At 33.2% G+C, this 24093-nt stretch overlaps 1 protein-coding gene across 1 annotated transcript in view; it reads right to left on the reverse strand.

The window, feature by feature from the left end:
• Positions 1-8009: 8009 nt before the first annotated feature.
• The window catches only part of LOC143085015 (protocadherin-11 X-linked-like), a 39618-nt gene continuing 23534 nt past the window's right edge, over positions 8010-24093 (reverse strand). Inside the window, exons 3-6 of the mRNA XM_076261137.1 lie at positions 13863-16625; positions 12050-12199; positions 10263-10383; positions 8010-9672 (exon numbers count right to left, since the gene is read on the reverse strand). Of these exons, the coding sequence (XP_076117252.1) occupies positions 9179-9672; positions 10263-10383; positions 12050-12199; positions 13863-16550 (3453 nt within the window). The 5' untranslated portion in view covers positions 16551-16625 and the 3' untranslated portion in view covers positions 8010-9178. The remainder of the gene's footprint in view (positions 9673-10262; positions 10384-12049; positions 12200-13862; positions 16626-24093) is intronic.

Genomic DNA, 24093 nt, shown 5'->3' on the forward strand with positions numbered 1-24093 from the left:
TGGAAACAGTAGATTCATTTAATTATCTAGGCAGTTGTACATCAACAGAAGAGGTGCTGAAAGAGATATAGAGATCAGAATAGTTAAAGTTTGATCAGCATTCCTTAGATTAAGCAACATCTGGAAAACAACAGACTTTTCAAAGAAGACCACGCTCATACTATATAACAGCGGTGTATTATCTGTACTTCTATACGGCTCAGAGTGCTGGAGAATGACTGATAAAGGCATCAACAGACTCTCCAGCTTCCATAACACTTGTCTGATGAAGATAATGACAATATTCTGGCCTAACAAAATCTCCAACAAAGACCTACATGAGATGACCAGCACCAAGGACATGGAGACTTTGCTGATACAAAAAAGATGGAGGTGACTTGACTTGGTCGTGTTCTACGCAAATTATCTGATGGCATGACCAAGGTAGCCCTTAGATGGACACCAGAGGGGGGAAGAAAGAGAGGTCGACCTAAAACAATTTGGAGACGCACCATAGAAAATGAACTAAAGGAAAGAGGATATACCTGGGGCACAGTGGAAAGAAAAGCAAACAACCGAGAAGGGCGGAGGAAACTTGTCCTTGTCCTATGTACCATAAGGCATAACAAGGACTAAGTAAGTAAGAACGTCCAATGACATAACAAAAACTACCTACAATCCCTGACACAGACCCAAGAAAAAAAGCCACGGTCATTTGATTCATAGCGAACAGGCAACTTTACCTTTCGACGAAATAATAAACAATCCATAGCCAAACAGAAATGGATTTGAGCAAAGAAAATACTTGGATGATGAAACGCGAAACTGAGATCAGTCACAGTCTTATAGCCTCAGTCAGGCAGACATATACTGCATACCTAATTAACTAAGGATGTGGTTGTAACACTAAACATAGCATTTACTACCACTTTCAGTTTGGATATGTTGGCAACATCAGATGTCTCTGGGTAACAGGAACTGTTTGGGCGAGTATGGTCTTGAGAAACGATGATAGTCCATCGGCAGGGGACGATAAATGGCTCAGTGAATATATAAAATGCACTCTCAAGAGAGATCTTAAATTAATGGTCTTATAACACGGTCTTTTGCTTAATACAGGTGGTCTCTTAAGCAGGTTTGACTGATTTCATTTATAAAGGTAAAACGTTTAAGCGTTGGGCTCTCAAAAATGTTTAACACGAAAATTTATGACTTTTCAAAGAGTATCACTCAGTTTAAAATTATATTAGAACACCCCCGCGAAATCGAGGGCATTCAGAGCGTAGTTTAAAGTATGTAAAGTGTTGTTTGAAGAATTTTGTGAAATATTGAATGACTGGAGAATTTCAGCAAAAGTATCATAAATCATAGGTTATTGGGGACAGGAAAATGTTTTTTTTTTTCCTTTATTTCCAAAATTCCCAATTTGTGGTTTTCTATCAATTTCAATATGAATATACATTTAGTATGTTATGAACATTTAAGTAAGGAGCCTGTAATTCAGTGGTTGTCGTTTGTTTATGTGTTACATATTTGTTTTTCGTTCATTTTTTGTACATAAATAAGGCCGCTAGTTTTCTCGTTTGAATTGTTTTACATTGTCATTTCGGTGCCTTTTAAAGCTGAGTATGCGGTATGGTCTTTGCTCGTTGTTGAAGGCCTTACGATGACCTATAGTTGTTAATTTCTGTGTCATTTTGGTCTCTTGTGGAGAGTTGTCAACATGGCAATCATACCACATCTTCTTTTTTTTTGTAATCAATGAATTTTGTAAAAGATTTAATGACTGGAGAATTTCAGAAAAGGTATCAAAAGTGCACATGAATAATTTTAGCGCTTATCTGTATCTATATATATATAAATAAAGTGTATTTACTTTCAATTCTAAGTATTCTAATCGATCCATGGTGGTCATTGATATAGTATACAGACCCTCTCTATTTAATAAACTCTGTGACTACCGTGGATAGTAAACTTGAAATGATAGCAGATAGAATTCTGAAAATACACTTTATTCGTAGTATATGTAGGTTCAAAGTATACAGAAAAACGCAAACCGGAAGTATAATCTGACTTAAAATTTTGTCCAATGACGGAACAATATCCGGATGCCCTTTTTCTCGTTTCTCGTTTTTCTCCCAAAATAACTCAATCTGAATAATCATATGAATGGATGACAAATGCGACTATGCACTGTACCTATAGGACACAGAGGCGTGTTGATTAATTTATTGTGGAAAAAAGAGAAGCGACACCCAAAATGAGGTCTTCTCGTTTAGGCAGCAACCATTTGATTTTCTGGGGGGGGGGGGGGGCTATGGTTTTTTTTTCTGTACAAACTTTTTTTTTCGCCTGTGGCGAAAAACAATCTATTTTTTTCACGACAAGTCGAAAACAATTTTTTTCTTTCAATTTTAGCATTACATATAATGGCAGCTGAGGGTGAAACAAACAATTTTTTTTTCTCAGAATCAAAAACAAATTATTTTTTTCTCCAAAAACTGGAAACAAACTTTTTTTTCCAAAAAAAACCATAGCCCCCCCCCTTTGAACTTTGAGAAGTCTCATTTAATTTATTCCTAATATTTATTGGTTAAGACTGTATGCTAAACTCGAGATACATGTATATGTGAATATTTGTAACGTTGATTTGCTGTTACAATTTGAGTCCTCGTTGAACAACTATTAAAGCAGTGTAATAAGGGCGATAACTATAAAATTTAAAGAAAACAAATTTTAGTTAAAAAAAAAATTGGATTATCTTTCTTTGTTTAGTTTTACAATATATTTTTTTCATATAACATATCTTTTTCGCTGCAACAAATTCAAGCTAAGCGGAATGCTATCGTGACATGATGATGATATCGATGATTCGGCGAAGGCAGCGGCGAAGTCGGAAACAGTTTGATTAAAACTGTAAGATCTCATATTTTTAATTCAGATGCATTAAGTTCTGAGGTTTCTGTGTAATATGTCCGTTTTCACCGACCTTCTCTTTATTATTCAGCGTCTGCTTCAAAATTTTAAGAATCTTTGCAAAGTCAACGTCAGACAGGGTTCATTTCGCCTTGGCCTCATCTCATGGCTCAGTAATTAACGATAGTTTTCCTGTTTCGCCCGACGTTTTTCAAATTGTGTATGCATTAAGTCTGAGACTACTATAACACAGTGTTATAGTAGTCTCAGATTAGGTCAACTATATAATGGAATGATTGTAAGATGGCAGTACACAAGTATGTCCATCTGGGAGGGTTCAACTGAACTTGACCTCATTTCATTGGTTCATTTGTCAAAGTGCAGTTATTATGGAGGGACCTACCATTCAAATTTATATGACGATGAAATGACAATTCCTTAATGACGATAACTGACGACTTTGGCGAATCACGTTAGATTCTTTGAAAAAACTATAACGATTAAATAATTGAGGCCTCTATAAACGAATCACGATAGATTTTACCTAACGGTAGCCAAAAATGACCGTTTGACGGTCAGATGGCATTTGTATCACACATCCCTTTTTTGTTAAGTTCTGCAATTGACTTTTTTTGTTCTCATAAATTAGACAAAAGATTATTTAACCCTTATCATTCTCTCCTTTGAAAAATAATCGGTTAGATTTAATTGAGAGAACTCGATTTTACAAAAGCATTCACAAAAGAAAGTGCATTTTGATAAGAATTGCCAAATCAGGACACTAAATGAGGTGTGCAGTCTGAAGGCGTGAGCTTAAGCATTACCTTGACTGTGAGATGAATAAGCAATGTTCCTCTGTTTTGGCAGATTGTCAAGTATGTCACTTGAGTTTGTCTTACACTTATGTCCCTTCTTTACCATTCAAAAAAAAAAAAAAAAAAAAAACACGTCGAAAAAACCTATACAGCACTGCTACATGTATGAGGATTTTCATTTTTTGTTCAAAGGCATGAATGATAAGTGCTAAATCACAAATAGCCTTTACGAAAAAGTAAATACTTACTTTCACATGGGTTAAACAATATTATATTTGGTTCCAGAAGAACAAACACAATACTAAACCATAGGAGTAACATAATGTACAATAAAAGACATACAGATATATTGGTTAATAGTTGTGGTACTTTAATTTTCTGAAGAATTTGAACTAATCTTATACCGTGTGAGAAGCATATTTGTGTGTTGGAAAAAAGGTTTTATTTCTATTATCAATTTCTATTTTCTATTTCTATTTATATGTTTTATGGTTGCTGTCTCTCTGACATCTTCCACAAATATATCTGTGACATGTATCCAACATATCTGTAACATATTAACCACTTCTCCCTCTGACATATATCCCTCATCACTCAGTGACATTTAACCCACATCTCTCTGCGACAAATTACCCACATCTTTCTATGACAAATATCTAACATCTCTCTGTGACATATATATATCTCCCACATATCTCTGTTGCATATACCCCATATCTCTCTGCGACAAATCAGCCACATCTTTCTATGATACGTACTCCACTTCTCTCTATAAAATATATCCTACATCTCTCTATAAAATATATCCTACATCTCTCTGTGACATATACCCAACATCGTCCTGTGACAAAAAAACCCACATCTCTCTGTGACATATAACCCACATCTCTCAATGACATATTCCCAACTTCTCTCTGTGACAAAACCTCAAATCTTTGTGACATATACCCACATCTCCGATGGTTTATATCCCACATCTCTCTATGACATATATACCCACATATCTCTATAGCATATACCCCACATCTCTGTGACAAATACCTACACATCTCTATGAGATATACCCCACATCTCTGTGACATATATACCCACATATCTCTATAGCATATACCCCAAATCTCTGTGACAAATACCTACATATCTCTATGACATATACCCCACATCTCTGTGACATATACCTACTTATCTCTGACATATACCCCACATCTCTGTGACATAAACCCACATATCTCTATTTTTATCCCACATCCTTCTATGACATATAACCAACTTCTCTCTATGAAAAAACCTCAAATATCAGTTACATTTAACCAACATCTCTCTATAACATAAACCCTATATCTATGTGACATGTAACCCACATCTCTCTGTGACATATATCCCACATAAATGTGATATCTAATCCACATATCTCTATAAAAATATACCCCATATATCTCTATGACATATACACCACATGTCTATGTGACAAAACCTCAAATCTCTGTGACATATAACCCACATATCTATGATAAAACCTCAGATCTCTAGGACAGATACCCCACATCTATCCTAGACATTACCCCACATGTCTATATTACATATACACCACATCTCTCTAAGGCATATACCCAACTTCTCTCTGACAAAACCTCAAATATCTGTGACATATAACCCACATATCTATGACAAAACCTCAAATATCTGTGACATATAACCCACATATCTATGACAAAACCTCAAATATCTGTGACATATAACCCACATATCTATGACAAAACCTCAAATATCTGTGACATATAACCCACATATCTATGACAAAACCTAAAATATCTGTGGCATAAACTCCTCATCTCTATGTGCTATATACCCACATCCCTCTATGATATGTACCCAACATCTCTCTATGGCTTATACCCACAATATCTCTATGACAAAACCCCACATATCTGTGACATACACTTTACATCTCTCTGTGACAAAAAATATACCAAATTCTCTCTTTGGCATAAACTCCACATCTCTATGTGACATGTAACCCGCATCTCTCTGTGACATATACCCACATCTCTATTTGACATATACCCCACATCTCTGTGTGACACATTACCAACACATCTCTACGACATATACACAAAATCTCTGTGTGGCATATACCCTACAACTGTTGGTGACATATACACAATATCTCTTTTGACATATACTACAGATCTCCCTGTGACATACTCGTGAAAGCTCTCTGACATATACCATACATATCTCTGTTACATATACCATACATCTCTCTGTTACATATATACCACACATCTCCCTTTGACATATATCCCACATCTCGGTATGACATATACTACAGATATCCCTGTGACATACTCGCCAAAGCTCTCTGACATATACCATACATCTCTCTGTTACATATATACCACACATCTCCCTTTGACATATATCCCACATCTCGGTATGACATATACTACAGATCTCCCTGTGACATACTCGCCAAAGCTCTCTGACATATACCATACATCTCTCTGTTACATATATACCACACATCTCTCTTTGACATATATCCCACATCTCGGTATGACATATACTACAGATCCAACTGTGACATACTCGCCAAAGCTCTCTGACATATACCATACATCTCTCTGTTACATATATACCACACATCTCCCTGTGACATATCCCACATATCGGTATGACATATACTCCAGATCTCCCTGTGACATACTCGCCGAAGCTCTCTATGACATATACCATACATCTCTCTGTTACATATATACCACACATATCCCTGTGACATATCCCACATCTCGGTATGACATACACTTTAGATCTCCCTGTGACATAAACCCCACATCTATGTGTTACATATACTCCACATATCTAAATGGTATTTACAATAAATTTCCCTGTGACATATATCCCCCAGTCCCACATCTCTATATGACATATACACCAGATCTCTCTGTGACAAAAACAATACTTTTCCCTGTGACATATAACCTACATCTTTCTGTGAAATTGACCACACATCTTTCTCTGACATATACTCCACATCTCTGTGTGACATATACCCCACATTTTTTTATGACATATACCACACATCTTTCTAACATATACCCCCACATCTCTCTGTGAAATATACCCTGCATCTCTTTGTAAAATATCTGTCTGTGACTTCTCTGACATATACTTAAATATCTCTTTGACATAAACTCCACATCTCTGACATATAATCATTGTTTTTGGACATACACACACATTTCTATATAGCATATATCCCACATCTCTCTATGACATTTACTCCTCTTTATAAAATGTTTCCCATATCTGTCCGACTTCTTCAGCATATACCCAAATATCTCTTTGACATAAACCTCACATCTCTGACATATACACGTCTCTTTGCGACATATCCCCAACAACTTACTAGAACATATCTTCAACATTATTTCCATAATTCTCTTCCACACTATCCCCACATTTTTGTCACATATACCCATCATCTGAAACCTGGTTAAATATCCCATACTTTCACTAACAAGAGTGTACTACTGAGATATCTTGTCTGCTTTACTGATTATAATTGCATGTCATGAAGAAATTCTTAATGTTCCAACAGGTTTGTCCATCTCAATAAAATTCAGCTGACTACTGTTTTGTCACCTCTCTAACATGGCAACAATCAAAAGCCATGATTCATTATGAGTTTTTGATGTAAAAGGGATTCAAGCCCTGGATAGCAGAAGACATTGATTACTGGAAGGGAGTGAATTATTCTGGATATTTCTTTTTTTGAGTCACTGAACCATAACAATGAGGTCAACTCAACAGACATATGCCAAATGAACAAATTGTAATTCAGTGGTTGTTCTTTGTTGATGTGTTACAAATTTGTTTTTCATTTATTTTTTTGTACATAAATTTGGCTGCTACTTTTCTTGTTTGAATTCTTTTACATTTGTCATTTTGGGGTCTTATATAGCGGACTCATAATGCGGTATGGGTTTTGCTCATTGTTAAAGTCTGTATTAATGGTTGTTAATTTCTGTGTCTTTTGGTCTCTTGTAGAAGATTGTCTCATTTGCTACCATACCACATCTTTTTATATATATATACTTCAGCCCATTTGTTAACAAGATATGCTTTATGTGTATAAAGCTAGTTTTTGTATCTACTAGTTTATATAGCTTTATATGACTAGTACATGCTTCTTACATTCAATGCAGTCAGCTAAATTCGTGCTTTGCCTTCTTTAAAAGTGTAACAACCTGCAAAGCATGTATTAAATATGACAACTGGCAACTAATAAATCTATACTAAGGTTTTCATATATTTATTTTTCTTTATCTTATGAATATTTGACTATACAAAATATTTGTGATTGAAAAATGTTCAAATAATCTTAACAAACAGATTCAACAAAAAAGTCCATTTTAATGGACAACATCACAACAGTGTTACCATGACAACCCCCCTGGCACTCAGGTGCTAGATTATAATTTACTGTACACACAGGACAAAACACAAACAATTAATTGAGATCATTAAATATGGATTTCAATGTTACATAGCAAGTTTATTTAATGGAAACTTTTGTTTTAGTATACATGTAGCACACATCAGAACAATGTTTTGGTATACTAAATTAAAACAGACAAGGTCTATTTAGACAAGACATCACATTGTGCACTCAGCTTAAAGCTCATTACTTCCAAAAAAATGTATCTAATATTTCAGGATTATTTAAAAAGAGAATAGTTTGTTTATTAATAAAAACATATTTTGTAAATTATTTTAAAAAGATTGGTTGCCAAACAACATGTCAGATATTCTTTTTTCCAAAAGACAAAAATATGAATGTCAATTAATTTTATTGTAAACGAAAGCAGCAATGTCTTAATTCAAATTTTTTAATGACTGGATATACAGAACAAATATAAGGAGCTTTTTTGTCATTAAATGGTGAAGAAATATATGTATAGCTGATCGCTACTGAATGAATACAGCAGTAAGTGTTATGTTTCGTTTCAAATGATGGAATATTAGGAAGCCCAAAAACAGCTAATCAAATGGCTTATGATGATCAATGAAAGATGGAACTTTTCAAAAATCACTTTTTGATAAATTTTAAACGAAAGATATCAAACAAAAAATTTAGAGAATATTCTTAGACTTCCATAAAACTTATCCAACATGTCAGAACTTTCTATTTCTTGAAAACAAATACCTCTATGTAATGTAACCTTTAAATTTTATATAAAAAAATAGAGGACTATGAGAATCATCATGTGACCTTCATATACAAATATTGGCAGTGGCGAAGTATTTATGCACTATTCAATTCTTTGGCAAGACATGGAATTAATTTCCTTCAATATTCTCTCATACACACATGCTGTATAAAAATATTTTGTTCACTTACAAAACCCTCTTTCTCTCTCTCTCTCACAGAACCTTCATTCATTCATTCATTCATTCATTCTATGCTATACTACTGTATCTCCACGATCTCGAAAAAATAATTCATCAATTTCTGTACAAAGTTCATCAGGATTCACTGTGTAACTTCCTGACGTTGTCGTAGCTCGGTCATCCTCGTCTCGAGGAGAAACACAACTGTCACTTAATGTATCTTCGTATGAACGAGTCAAATTGTTATTTCTGTTAGCTCTTTGAAGATCTCCATGAAACAGATCCCCCGATGGCACTCGTGGAATGTCAATGTATTGTTGATGAGGATGAATATTCTCTGAATGAAGTCTTTGGATTTTTGCACCTTCATAGTTATTATGATAATGAGGGTCTCTAACATTATGAAACATTTGATTTTTTCCCTGTGGATTGCGTGGAAATGTGGACATGCCACCATTTTGTGGATGTCCAAATGTGGATAATATAGGTTTTGTAGCACTGAAGTCTTTAGATATAGCACTATCTGTTGTAGAGTGTTGTCTTGGAGATACAGAACCAGGGCGACAACCTGTAAAGTACAAATAAAAACTGGTTAAATATTATGTTAAATTCTGCAGAAATAGTAAATCTTTTGACAATAAATGTACCATCTCTTTTTTTTCTAAGACTGAAGGAGAATGGACATGGAATTTCAACAACAAATATTTCTTTTTCTTTTTCCTCAGACTGATACCACATCTTATATCTATGGATATCTTGTACTGACTGCTTGTTAACCAGTGTTTACCAGTGTTTACCATATTCCTTTCCAAGTGAGAGTTTTAGCCAGCTATAAAACAAGGTTTCATCCACCATTTTCTTCAGACAATGCCTGTACCAAGTCAGAAATATGATAGTTTTCTATTCTTTCTGATGTTTAATGTAGTCAAAGAGTTTAGTTGTGTCAGGTTTGAAGTACTTCCCATTTTAGTTTTCCTTTAAAGGTGAATCAAATTCTGTTGTTACCATCTAATATCTATTAAGACCAGGATTTTGTTTTTGAAAAGTATTTTGTGATGTAAGTGCTATCTAGTTAGCATATTGGTTACTTAGCAATACAATATTTTAGAATTTTTCACATCAAAGAATCTTGAGTAATTTCTCCCTGTTAATACCAACCTGATTCTTGTGGATGATTTCTAACATCTTCATCACTGCCACCATTGCCACTGTCGGTAGTGGACACGGCAGACATGTCACTGTCCTCAGACTTAGCCACAGGAGACAACTGTCTCTGTTGCTGCAATAGAAACAAAATCATAATTATCATTGGGTTAAATTATCTATGAATTCATGATACCTTAGAAAGCATGGTATTGTAGGAGAAAAGGCTTAGACTGATAAAATCTATCAAAAATCTTAAATGAACAAATATAATAAACATATAATGTCAATTTATTTGTTTTATTTGCTCAGATTTTTGAGGATTTAGGAACAATCATGGTTTTTTTTTATTCATGAATTTGTGGATTTAAAAAGTTCTGTTATACAAGCCTGTTGAAAAAAGTTTTTTTTTGTTTATTAAACACTTCAATCTGTAGTTAAATTATAAACAAATCCACAAAGATTAGTAGCCACTTGTAAAAAATAAATCTCCAATAAAAAGAATCTGAATATGTCTTTATTCTAGTACATATTCTATATCTGTGAACAAAATATAATTTAAAAAATTGTCCTCACCATAACTTCAGGGTAAATATTAACATTTTAGTTCATTATGACTTCATAGACTTTATTATATTTTTTACTATTTTGGTTTCACCACCTTTCAGCTAAAGGCATATCAATATTATAATATTTTTTGAGATATGCATCTTCCTTTGTCACCTGTGTCTACCTTGGCCTTTAAAGTACATTATAATTGTCTTTGATACAAAATAATATTTATCTTTCATTATTCCATTATTTAAATAAGACATCAAGATCATTTCTAATTTACACCTTTTCTGTCAAAATCTACTTTTTTATTCTTAATCTACCATTTTAATCTGAATAAACTAATGACATTACATAATAATTTAAATATCAAATAGACTTCCTCAAGCTATTAGTACTGGTTTTTTTTCTAGTTCAGATATAGCCAAAAGGAAGAAAATTTCCAAACGACTTGTTTATCTTCTATGAAACCAAGATTTTCTATTTCCTTTGTTCTCAGACCACCATCATTTATCAAAAGTTTCATAACAATCATTCCCCATTATGAGGTACGAATTACATAAACACCTTAAGTGAGGGAAGTATAATTATAAATTTGTAATCGAATAACCTGGTCATCAAAAAGTGATTGGGACACGGTTTGTACTATAGGAACTGCCTGTGGGTTATTAAAATATTGGTAATCGTGAATGATAGTGGTAGTTTACAGAATGGATACAGAAGGAGGATGATTAAATATTGAGTATACTGAAAGTTGTGGTTAATTCAATCTATCATAGCTTATCAAGGCCATTATTATAATATTGGATCTGATGTCACACACATGGGAGACAACTCTAAGTATTTAAATATAAAAATGAGAAGATGTGGAATGATTGCCCATGAGATAACTATCAAACAGGGACCAAATGATGAAGATGAGGAACTCCCCCCCCCCCCCCCCCCACCCCAAGTGATTATTATAAGAGATTAATACAAAAATGACAGACAAAGCAAATGCATTTATGCAACAATTTGCATGGCTCTATTTTATGAAGTTGCTAATATCAAGTAAAAATATCAAATTTAAAAAAAAAAACTTTTTTTTAAAATTTACCGTCTTAAAGGATATAAAATCATAAATTATTTAAAAGTTGTTAATAAAGATACAATATGATTTTTTCTTAATATATTTTTATTTGCATTTAGTCTTGGTTCCATGAAACAGTACTTCAAACAATATAAACAGAAACATAACGTAATGTAAATACCTGTTGTGACTGTTTCCATTTTTCTCTACCATTTTGTTGTGTTTGAAGATATTGCTGTTGTACCCTTAGAGATGTCATCCTATGTAACTGTTGCTGAGTACTATCGGTCAGACTGTCGTCACGGCCATGGTTAGGTACATGTCCATTTTGCTGTAACAGAAGAGACAGGATTATTAAAATAGTGATTTTTCTTACAAATTGCCTAGTGATTATTTATTTTATACATCTATATTAGTAATCTGTAGTAAAAGTATTTAATTTAAAAACAAAAATATATTCAAAATTAAACTAGCATATATACATGATTTATATGCCTACCAACAGGTATACAGTGGATTCACTTTAATTCGTGGATACCAATTTTTCGTTGATTAAGAACAACTTGCCTATACAAGGACATGTGATTTCATAAATTTGACATAGTCTACATACAACCCGATAGAAAATTTGTAATTTGTTGAACAGTTAAATTTGTTGTTCACCAGTACCCATGAAAACCACGAAAATTGGTATTTAACGAATAATAATGAATCCACAGTAAATTTTAACTCATTCTTATTATCAAGCAATATTTTTCAAAGCCTTGAAGATTATTTAAATAATTTTGTATCTGAATCAAAGGGAAATTAAAGGGGCCAACAAAAGATGTGAATTTCTTGTCAACAATAGGCTTGCTACAATTTACTAACGTCAGAGGAAGTTTTTACAGGAAACCTCTCGTAAACTACCAAGCAGCAAAAATAGCTGTACGATAATGGTCTTAATGGAAATTGTTTGAGCTTTTGTCCAATCCATAATTTATGAGGTTTTATTATTTTCTTATTACTATATTATCATTACCAAATTATCAAATAAACACAAAACTGAAAAGTAGGTCTTATCTACCCTTATAACCGATCTTCATTGAGATCTATGAACGTTAATATCTTAATATCCTATAATTACTTCTGAGCAAACACTTACTTTACAAACAAGGGGGATTACTTTTGTTTGCAGATCTTTGCTATTATTCTCTTTGGCTTGTAAGTCAATATTTAGGATTGTTATTAACATAAAGATGGGAGATAGAATCCCGAGCGACTGGAGTTCCGTTGTGACTAAGGTCTGTCGTGTGAAGTGGTTTATACATAAATATTAGGTTTAACGGTGAATACATCCCATCAGCCTGCCCTCCACTGTCACCAGCCCAAGTTTACTCAGACAATTAAATTGACAAATATTTTACATAAAAGTGGGTTGACATCAATGTTTTAAGGACTATTACAACTTTCCCATAGTTTGATGAAACTTTGACATAAAAAAGTGAATGTACTCAGTTAGGTATATTTATAATAGGGTATTAACAGGTGAATAGCTTTTTGAAGGTAGCCATGCATGGACTTTAAAACAAATATGCTCCCCCACCCCCAAATAAAAAAACCCGATACATTTTGATTAGCTACTTGGAAGAGGAACCAAGACTAGCTTTTTTTTATTATTATACGGTAGAAAATCATTACATTAATAAAAGAAACTATTTTTAACTAAAAATAAAAGACGATATAAGTCTTTACTGTAGAAAAAAAAAATTGTCATGCATTTTGCTTATTTCAAACCTTTTCAGAAAACAGATAGTTTAATAAGAAAAATATGTTCCACACCTTAAAATTGTTGCTTAAACTAGTTAGTAAAAGTTTGAAATTCAGCAGAAAAATTGGTATTAAAAATGTCATTCAAACACTGAAATCCTACATCATTCTGTTGAATGTTTTCAAGTTTGCAACTGATAATCACGCTGCAACAAACTTCTACATTAGACTATTATAAAACGTACCTGAGTATTTAATGAGCTGTTTGATTTGAAGGTGACCATTCCCGACCCTGATGACAGCGTGGATGGAAATGTCATAGATAATGTATTCTCCTGTTCCTCGTCTATTGAGAAACTCACTTCCTTTTTATGTGGGAGTTCGTATACATCCATACGGTCCTGTGAACCTTTGGACGAGGATGATCGATTACTACTGCCTCTCTTCAGATCTACAATTCTCATATGTTCAGCAGATTTGGCACTATATATATGTTTTCGAGAATCCATTTTACGAATGACACAAATTGTTATAATTATCAAAATGGACAAGAGTGCAGTTATACACCCGATAATGATAGCAATGATAATATTCTGTCCAGCTCCAGCATCGGTTAAACTAGCAACTGTCGTAACATTGACAAATCTGACATGAATCCACAAAATTTCATGTGTAACTTCCTGACGCGGACTTCCCTGATCCTCGGCAGAGACAGTCATTTCATATGGTTTGATTTCATAAATGTGTAACTTTCTAGATAAAAATATCTCCCCAGAATAGTTATCCAAGTAAAATAAATTATCTTCATTCCCAGAAATAAATTTGTAAGTTACTGTCCCATTTTTACCAGCATCGCTATCTTCTGCTATTAGTGTTGTCACTAACGTATCAGGATTTGCCAAATACTGTATATTAACAGATTTATTTGTAGAATTAGGGAATATAAACACAGGAGCATTATCATTAATATCCAGAACATTTACTGTTACAGTTGTGACATTACTGTTTTGTTTTAAGTTACCCAAGTCTTTGGCAATGACTTCAAATGTGTACTGATCCTTGGCTTCACGATCTAACTTTTCAGTAGCAGCTATACCGCCATCTAGTGAAACTGAAAAAGGGACGTAATTTATATCTTCTTTTATATGGAATGTGACGACACCATTGTCCATTTCATCAGTATCATTAGCTTCAACACGACCAACCTGCACTTGTTGGTTTTCCGTTATTTCAAAAGTATAATGCTGCTTTGAGAATTGTGGGTAGTTATCATTTTCATCTTCCACGGTAACATCCACAACAACAGATGAGGTGAGGGAACTACTCATACCATTATCAACAGCATAGACAAAGAATGAGTAAAATCCTTTCTTCTCACGGTCCAAAGATCGCTTACTTTTTATAATACCAGTATTTGATTCAATTTGGAAATCATTCTGCACATCCTCACCTAGTTGATATCGGACCTGAGCGTTATTGCCCTGGTCAGCATCTGTAGCACTTACTTTAGTGATATATGTAAATGGTGGTTTGTTTTCCGTGATTCTTGACTTGTACTCTGTATCGGTAAATACTGGTTGGTTGTCATTCTCATCTTCTATCTGTATAACGAAACTTTTGGTGGCATTACGTTTAGGATTTCCACCATCCAAACAAAACACAGTAACTACATGTTCATAACGATCTTCACGGTCTAATAAACCATGCACTGATATCTTGAATTCATTCTCAGCGAAAGTTTCTAAACGAAAAAAATTGCTATTTATAGAACATGTAGCTATTCTGTTGACACCTTGATCTGCATCTTCAACATGTACAAATGCAACCACTGTACCATTTGCACTATTTTCTGGTATTAATGCATAATCAGTTCCGTCAACAAATGTCACACCAATAATTGGGTCATTGTTATTAATGTCTAGAACAGAAATAGTGACGACGGCTTGACTACTGAGTACCTTAGTAGTTCCACTATCAGATGCCTCAACGATGATTCTATAAGGTGCTTCAGGTATAACTGTTAGGGAAGTCTTTACAAATATTTCCCCTTTATTTCCAGAGGGTGTGGTAACTGTATTAATATCAAACAGGGAGAACACGGTAGAATCAGTCTGGTAGGAGCTGAATTTGTAATGAACTTCGCCATTGGTTCCGATATCTCTGTCAGTGGCCGACAATGTCAGGAATACTTGATTTACTGTTATATTCTCATTAATAATAACATCATACTGTTCCTTAGTAAATGTAGGCTTCTCATCATTTACGTCTGTGACGGTTATATTGAGCATGAGCATACCCGTTTTTACAGGGTTTCCTCCATCTTTAGCTTTGATAAATATTTGATAGTAATCCCTTGTTTCACGGTCTAATGTTGTCAGCACTCTCAAAATAACCTCAGAAGTCCCGTCAAGTTTCGGATGAATATCAAGGGCAAATATATTTAGAGCTGGAACGATTTCATAACTTTGAACAGAGTTATTGACCCCCATATCAGGGTCAGTGGCTCCAACCAATGTAATGGTGGTATTAACGGGAAGATTTTCTGCAATACTCCTCGCCATAGACGTAACAGGAAAGGATGGCGAATTGTCATTAACGTCCAAAATATCAACATATATAACAATAGTCTTGACATCAGGTCCACTCATGGCTGTCACTCGAAGATGTTGTTTACACGAAATTTGATTTGGACAAAGTGTTTCACGGTCCAGTTTACGAACAGTACTCAATATTCCAGAGTTTTCATCAATCTCAAAGTTGTCGTAAGTTGTTATGAATCTGTATGTAAATGTATCGGACAAGTTAGATTTCTGTCCTACGTTCCCAACAATGACTTGTGGATCTAATTCCTCCTTCACAGAGAACTGTAATACTATTGGTGACTGACTGGATACAACACTAACTAATAATGTTACAATTATAAACACCTCCATATTTATCTTCTTTCTCTGGCTCTCAAACCATAGCTTGGAAAATCTTCTTTAAAGTCCTGGAATTTGTTACATCTCCTGAAAAAGTAAATAAGAACATTAAATGGTGTATTTTATTCAAATTCTGAACTGAAAAAGTAAAAAAAATGAAATTACAAACACTCCCCCCCCAACTCCTAAATTTTAAAGATAATTAAACATAAGAAGTGAGAGAAATAAACATACAAAGCAAAGAAATAAAACTTTGAACACATGCTCAACATCTTATTTTTTCTATCAACTTCTGATTTGTTTCAAATTTCAAGGAGCATTAAAATCCTATCCATTTGAAAAGGAATTAGTTCTAAAGTCAAAACACTATTATCCTGTCTTTATGGTCAATACAGTACTAAGAATGGATTATCCTGGAGAAGTAGAATTGTACTGTGGCGGTAATCCCAATATTTAGCCCTTCCTATTGAATCTAGGCTATATACCAGCAGTTCTTGTTAATACAAATACATTTTAATCTTCTAGACCATTTTAAAACTAGAGGCTCTAAAGAGCCTGTGTCGCTCACCTTGGTCTATGTGAATATTAAAGGAAGCAGATGGATTCATGACAAAATTGTGTTTTGGTGATGGTGATGTGTTTGTACATCTTACTTTACTGAACATTCTTGCTGCTTAAAATTATCTCTATCTATAATGAACTTGGCCCAGTAGTTTCAGTGGAAAATGTTAGTAAAAATTTACAAATTTTATGAAAATTGTTAAAAATTGACTATAAAGAACAATAACTCCTAAGGGGGTCAATTGACCATTTCGGTCATGTTGACTTATTTGTAAATCTTACTTTGCTGAACATTATTGTTGTTTACAGTTTATCTCTATCAATAATAGTATTCAAGATAATGACCAAAAACAGCAAAATTTCCTTAAAACTAACAATTCAGGGTCAGCAACCCAACAACCGATTATCCTATTCATCTGAAAATTCCAGGGCAGATAGATCGTGACCTGATCAACAACTTTACTTCCTGTCAGATTTGCTCTTAATGCTTTGGTTTTTGAGTTATAAGCCAAAAACTGCATTTTACCCCCATGTTCTATTTTTAGCCATGGCTGCCATCTTGGTTTGTTGGCCGAGTTACCAGAAACATTTTTTTAACTAGATACCCCAATGATGATTATGGCTAAGTTTGGTTAAATTTGGCCCAGTAGTTTCAGAGGAGAAGATTTTTCTAAAAGATTACTAAGATTTACAAAATGGTTAAAAATTGACTATAAAGGGCAATAACTCCTAAAATGGTCAACTGACCATTTTGGTCCTGTTGACTTATTTGTAGATCTTACTTTGCTAAACATTATTGCTGTTTACAGTTTATCTCTATCTATAATAATATTTAAGATAATAACCAAAAACAGCAAAATTTCCTTAAAATTACCATTTCAGGTGCAGCAACCCAACAACCGATTATCTGATTCATCTGAAAATTCCAGGGCAGATAGATCATGACCTGATCAACAACTTTACTTCCTGTCAGATTTGCTCTAAATGCTTTGGTTTTTGAGTTATAAGCCAAAAACTGCATTTTACCCCTATGTTCTATTTTTAGCCATGGTGGCCATCTTGGTTGGTTGGCCGGGTCACTGGACACATTTTTTAAACTAGATACCCCAATGATGATTATGGCCAAGTTTGGTTAAATTTGGCCCAGTAGTTTCAGGGGAGAAGATTTTTCTAAAAGATTACTAAGATTTACGAACTAGAGGCTCTAAAGAGCCTGTGTCGCTCACCTTGGTCTAGGTGAATATTAAAGGAAGCAGATGGATTCATGACAAAATTGTGTTTTGGTGATGGTGATGTGTTTGTACATCTTACTTTACTGAACATTCTTGCTGCTTAAAATTATCTCTATCTATAATGAACTTGGCCCATTAGTTTCAGTGGAAAATGTTAGTAAAAATTTACAAATTTTATGAAAATTGTTAAAAATTGACTATAAAGAACAATAACTCCTAAGGGGGTCAATTGACCATTTCGGTCATGTTGACTTATTTGTAAATCTTACTTTGCTGAACATTATTGTTGTTTACAGTTTATCTCTATCAATAATAATATTCAAGATAATGACCAAAAACAGCAAAATTTCCTTAAAACTAACAATTCAGGGTCAGCAACCCAACAACGGGTTGTCCGATTCATCTAAAAATTTCAGAGCAGATAAATGTTGACCTGATAAACAATTTTACCCCTGTCAGATTTGCTCTAAATGCTTTGGGTTTTGAGTTATAAGCCAAAAACTGCATTTTACCCCATGTTCTATTTTTAGCCATGGCGGCCATTTTGTTTGGATGGCCGGGTCACCGGACACATTTTTCAAACTACTAACCCTAAAGATGATTGTGGCCAAGTTTGGATTAATTTGGCCAAGTAGTTTCAGAGGAGAAGATTTTTGTAAAAGATTAGTAAGATTTACGAAAAATGGTTAAAAATTGACTATAAAGGGCAATAACTCCTAAAGGGGTCAACTGACCATTTTGCTCATGTTGACTTATTTGTAAATCTTACTTTGCTGAACATTATTGGTGTTTATAGTTTATCTCTATCTATAATAATATTCAAGATAATAACCAAAAACATCAAAATTTCCTTAAAATTACTAATTCAGGGCCAGCAACCCCACAACGGGTTGTCCAATTCATCTGAAAATTTCAGGGCAGATAGATCTTGAACTGATAAACTATTTTACCTCTGTCAGATTTGCTCTAAATGCTTTGGGTTTTGAGTTATAAGCCAAAAACTGCATTTTACCCCATGTTCTATTTTTAGCCATGGCGGCCATCTTGTTTGGATGGCCGGGTCACCAGACACATTTTTCAAACTACTAACCCTAAAGATGATTGTGGCCAAGTTTGGATTAATTTGGCCCCGTAGTTTCAGAGGAGAAGATTTTTGTAAAATATTACTAAGATTTACGAAAAATGGTTAAAAATTGACTATAACGGGTAATAACTCCTAAAGGGGTCAACTGACCATTTCAGTCATGTTGACTTATTTGTAAATCTTACTTTGCTGAACATTATTGCTGTTTACTGTTTATCTCTATCTATAATAATATTCAAGATAATAACCAAAAACATCAAAATTTCCTTAAAATTACTAATTCAGGGGCAGTAACCCAACAACGGGTTATCCGATTCATCTGAAAATTTCAGGGCAGATAGATCTTCACCTGTTTAACAATTCTACCCCATGTCAGATTTGCTCTAAATGCTTTGGTTTTTGAGTTATGAGCCAAAAACTGCATTTTACCCCTATGTTCTATTTTTAGCCATGGCGGCCATATTGGATTGTTGGCCGGGTCACCGGACACATTTTTTAAACTAGATACCCCAATGATGATTGTGGCCAAGTTTGGTTTAATTTGGCCCAGTAGTTTCAGAGAAGAAGATTTTTGTAAAAGTTAACGACGACGACGGACGACGACGGACGACGGACGACGACGGACGCCGGACGCCAAGTGATGAGAAAAGCTCACTTGGCCTTTTAGGCCAGGTGAGCTAAAAAGAAATCAGTAAAAATTATAATAAATTGTATAATCTGTGTCAATCATCTGTTTATTGATATAACAGGGTACAGATTTAATCATTAAAGGTGTAAGGATAAGCTGATAAGTCATTAGAAAAAACTAAACCACAACTAATAAATCACGATAATAATGCCAATATCAAATAAATAAATTACAAATCAATAATTTAAGTTTTTAAATTTAGAAATATTACAATCAAAAGGAAATTGACTTGCCAAACTCCACTTTTATGCTGATTCAATATAACAGAATATCAACTACTTGAACCAGATCTTCTTTAATGCAAATAATGAATCATTTTATTTTTTTTATTATAGAAATTATTAGTCAGAGTATCTCAAAAACTAAATTATTTATGTTATTATCATGTCTTTGATTTTTTTAATAAGTAAAAAAATCACCATACATTTGAACTATTTACTTACAACTTTCTGAAATAATATAGCTGCCAATTGACTTTCCAAGACCACAAATTATGTAAACATCACTGAATGATGACCTTTAACTAATGGCCAGTTTATTTTTCACAGAAAGTTTTGTATTTTTTCAGCTTTTTACAAAAATATCTTATAGGCCATCAAATACATGTATTTGTATTAAACTGTTAAACCTACTGTGTAACATCAGAGATAACACACTGACCAGGTCCATGAGATCTCTACAGTGGGTCTAATTAATTTGTTTGCAATTCATTAGTCCATGAAAGGGAGACTTTATTTTACAGTGAACATGGTGTCACTGTCCTGCTGTGATCTGATTAGGGGCAATTTTGTTTATTTAACAATATAGTCTTAATTGTAGCACAATTAAAAGTTTTAAAATAATTCTAGGATAAAATAGATGTCAAAATTAGTTTTTTCACTAATTTTCTATATATGTACTTATATATTTCTGAGGCACATTACTGTCAAATTTCATAGTAAATATATGTTAATTGACACTAAACATTTTATTTTTGCCACAATAATGTTTTGTTTTTTTAAGAATTAATTTTCTATTTGTTCCTGGAAACATTAGGAAACTGCAAGTTATAATCTCCTGGAGAACTTGAAATACTAAGAGATAACCCAGAATTAACACTTGGGAGACTTATTAAAAAGATTATATTTAATGTTAAAGTTTGGTCAGAAACAAAATCAAGGAAATTGCTGGACCAACGCCACATCATTTCTACTGTGGATTTTTACAACGCATCTCCATTAAATGCGAGTTAATCAGGAAATAATGATGATTATTTCACCATAGCCGATACATCACAACTTTGTCATAGTAACCATGGCATACAGCAATAACAATGGTTTAATTAAACATGTGAATTACTGGCAAATGGTCGGAGGGGTTACATTGACATATTAATCCAGTCTGACGGAGGTGTTCCATTGTCAATGGTCAATTATATGATCTTAAATACTAAGCTTGGAAGCCAATTATTCTTATACAACATACAAAACTATAATTCCCTCTCAAGAAAATCATTCATTCTTATATTTCTCAAAACCTTGAATGCTCTTCTTCTCTTTATTTTCTTCATTTATTTGTTTTTCAACATCATTTTTTTCAAAAGCTTAAATTTTCTGCTCTTAATATTTTTCCTCTTTATTCTAAAGTTTTAAAACCTTCATTTTTATCCTTCTGATATCTGAACTTTACAGCATCTTTCTTTATTTCAATCTTTAATTCCTAATTTTAATTGAAGAGTCTGTAGAGGACAGAAGACATATATATAAGACTAAACCACAGATCTATATCCCCTTCTATATCAAAACTACAAGATTTTGACCCTTTACAATACTATATATATACTGCATAGGCGGATCCAGGGGGGGGGGCCCCTTTTTGTGCGAAAAATTTGGTTGATTATATAGGGAATCATTGAAGCATGACTGGAGCGGGCCCCTCCTTAGGTCAGTCAGCGGGCCCCCCTTAGGCAAAGTTCTTGATCCGACACTGTACTGCCAATCATTAGTGTATCAATACTTTACCATTACTTAAAGATGGTAAATTTCAGGTTTAAAGGTCCCTTTTGAATAAAACTTGAACAATACTACATTATGACTGAGAAAAAATTGTTATAAAACTTTGGTATTTAAAAGTTGGAAAAAGTTAACAAACCACCAGCATGGGATAAATAAAATTACTATAATTTTCACTTGTTGACGTCCCCTTTAACTGGATGAACTAAGTGTAGACTCCAGGGTGATCATTAAAGTCACCCAATAATAATAGAAATAAAGGTTAAAATAACTTGTTCTTTATAAGTAAGAAGTGCAACAAGGAGTCATGTGATTTCAGCTAAATCATCCGCTAAATATCTTAATAACAAGTTGTCATTATAATGTCTAGATAATTTCTCATGGTAATAAATAACATATAAATATTGAAACAAAAACACATTCATCAACAAATTTAATTTTTGACATGATAAACCAAAATAAAGTTCAGTTATTTAAACATTAAATTTCTATAATGTATTATAATGTTATAATGTTGAAAATCATACAAAAAAACATACAATAAACTAAAAATCTAGTTTCTTGTAAAAATTTCAAGATTTTTATATTATTCATAACAGGTTCTTATTAGTAATAAGGAATTCCCCAATTATTTAAAATATTTACATATAGTTAATATCAAAATGCATAAATTCATATAAAATATATTTTACATTTCCTTGTCAATCTAATTAAAATTCAATACCATATTTTCTTCTCCCTATTAAGCATTATTATTATTTTACCAGTATCAATTATTAATCGATTATATTGATTGACAGATGGCCTTGACATACAAACCACAAAATATAAAACATCATTACAAAACATGGATTTAAAAATGTTAATTTCATGACAAAGGGGGATAACTCACTAATTTCATCTTATCTTTTTAATAATATTCTGTATACAAAATTTTGGTCATATTAATGAAGGGTAATACAAAAAAAACTCTTTAGCATATTAAATAGTATAACTTATAAAAAGCACATTCATTGCCAATTTGACCTGAAGATGACTTAAAAGATTTTTTTGTACATAAAATTAGTATTTCTCTTATGGTTTGGGCCTGTTATCTATTTCTCACATGAATAGATAATTCTCGTATCACACTGTCCGGAGTGTGATACGAAAAAGTGATACGAAAAATGCGTTAATTTGATTGGCCAACGAAACCTCCTGAAACGATATTGCGGCATTTTCATTGGCTATTCTTTAGGTCATTGTTGACAGTTAAAGGTCACAATGATGTACATTTCCTCCATTGCAACGGAGATAAGCGATTTCTTCAATAATATAGAAAATACGCACACTTTTCACCTTATTATATATTCTTATTCAAATATTATTACATTCTGAAGCGTACAAAATGTTTAAAAAAGTCTTATGTTGAAGATTGACGACGAACAGGACATATGACGTCACAATGCAGTTATGTTCAAGCGACTGGGTCGACGTTTCGCGGATTTTTTTTATTAAGCACAAAAAGCATGTTTACCATAAGAGAAATAGGTTTCACAACTCGTGAGAATTAGATATCGTTTGATATCAACTCTCTTTATTTAATTTAAATAGTAATAACAAACTCGCCACAGGCTCGTTTATTATTATATTGAAATTAAATAACTCGAGTTGATATCAAGCGATATCTAATTCTCACTTGTTATGAAACCTATAAATATTATACCATCAGTCTAACTGGTAAAACATTGTGGTAAAGACAAAGACCTGAATTTCACAAAAAAAAGCCCACCATTTCCCAGGGAAGTTAAGACTGCAAAAAAAGTGACAATATAAAAGAGTATATATATCTTTTAGGTGACTAATAAAAGTCAAGTTTTATGACAGAGTTTTGCCTGAGAAAGGATTAAAGAATATAAAGTACAAATAATGATAAATTGTTTAAGCATGACCTGATCAATGAGGATCAATGAGATTTAAGTCCCATCATATGGTTATTATATGACATATAGTAGTCAAT

This window comes from Mytilus galloprovincialis, chromosome 8 (assembly GCF_965363235.1).
Source record: "Mytilus galloprovincialis chromosome 8, xbMytGall1.hap1.1, whole genome shotgun sequence".
NCBI classification, from domain to species: domain Eukaryota; kingdom Metazoa; phylum Mollusca; class Bivalvia; order Mytilida; family Mytilidae; genus Mytilus; species Mytilus galloprovincialis.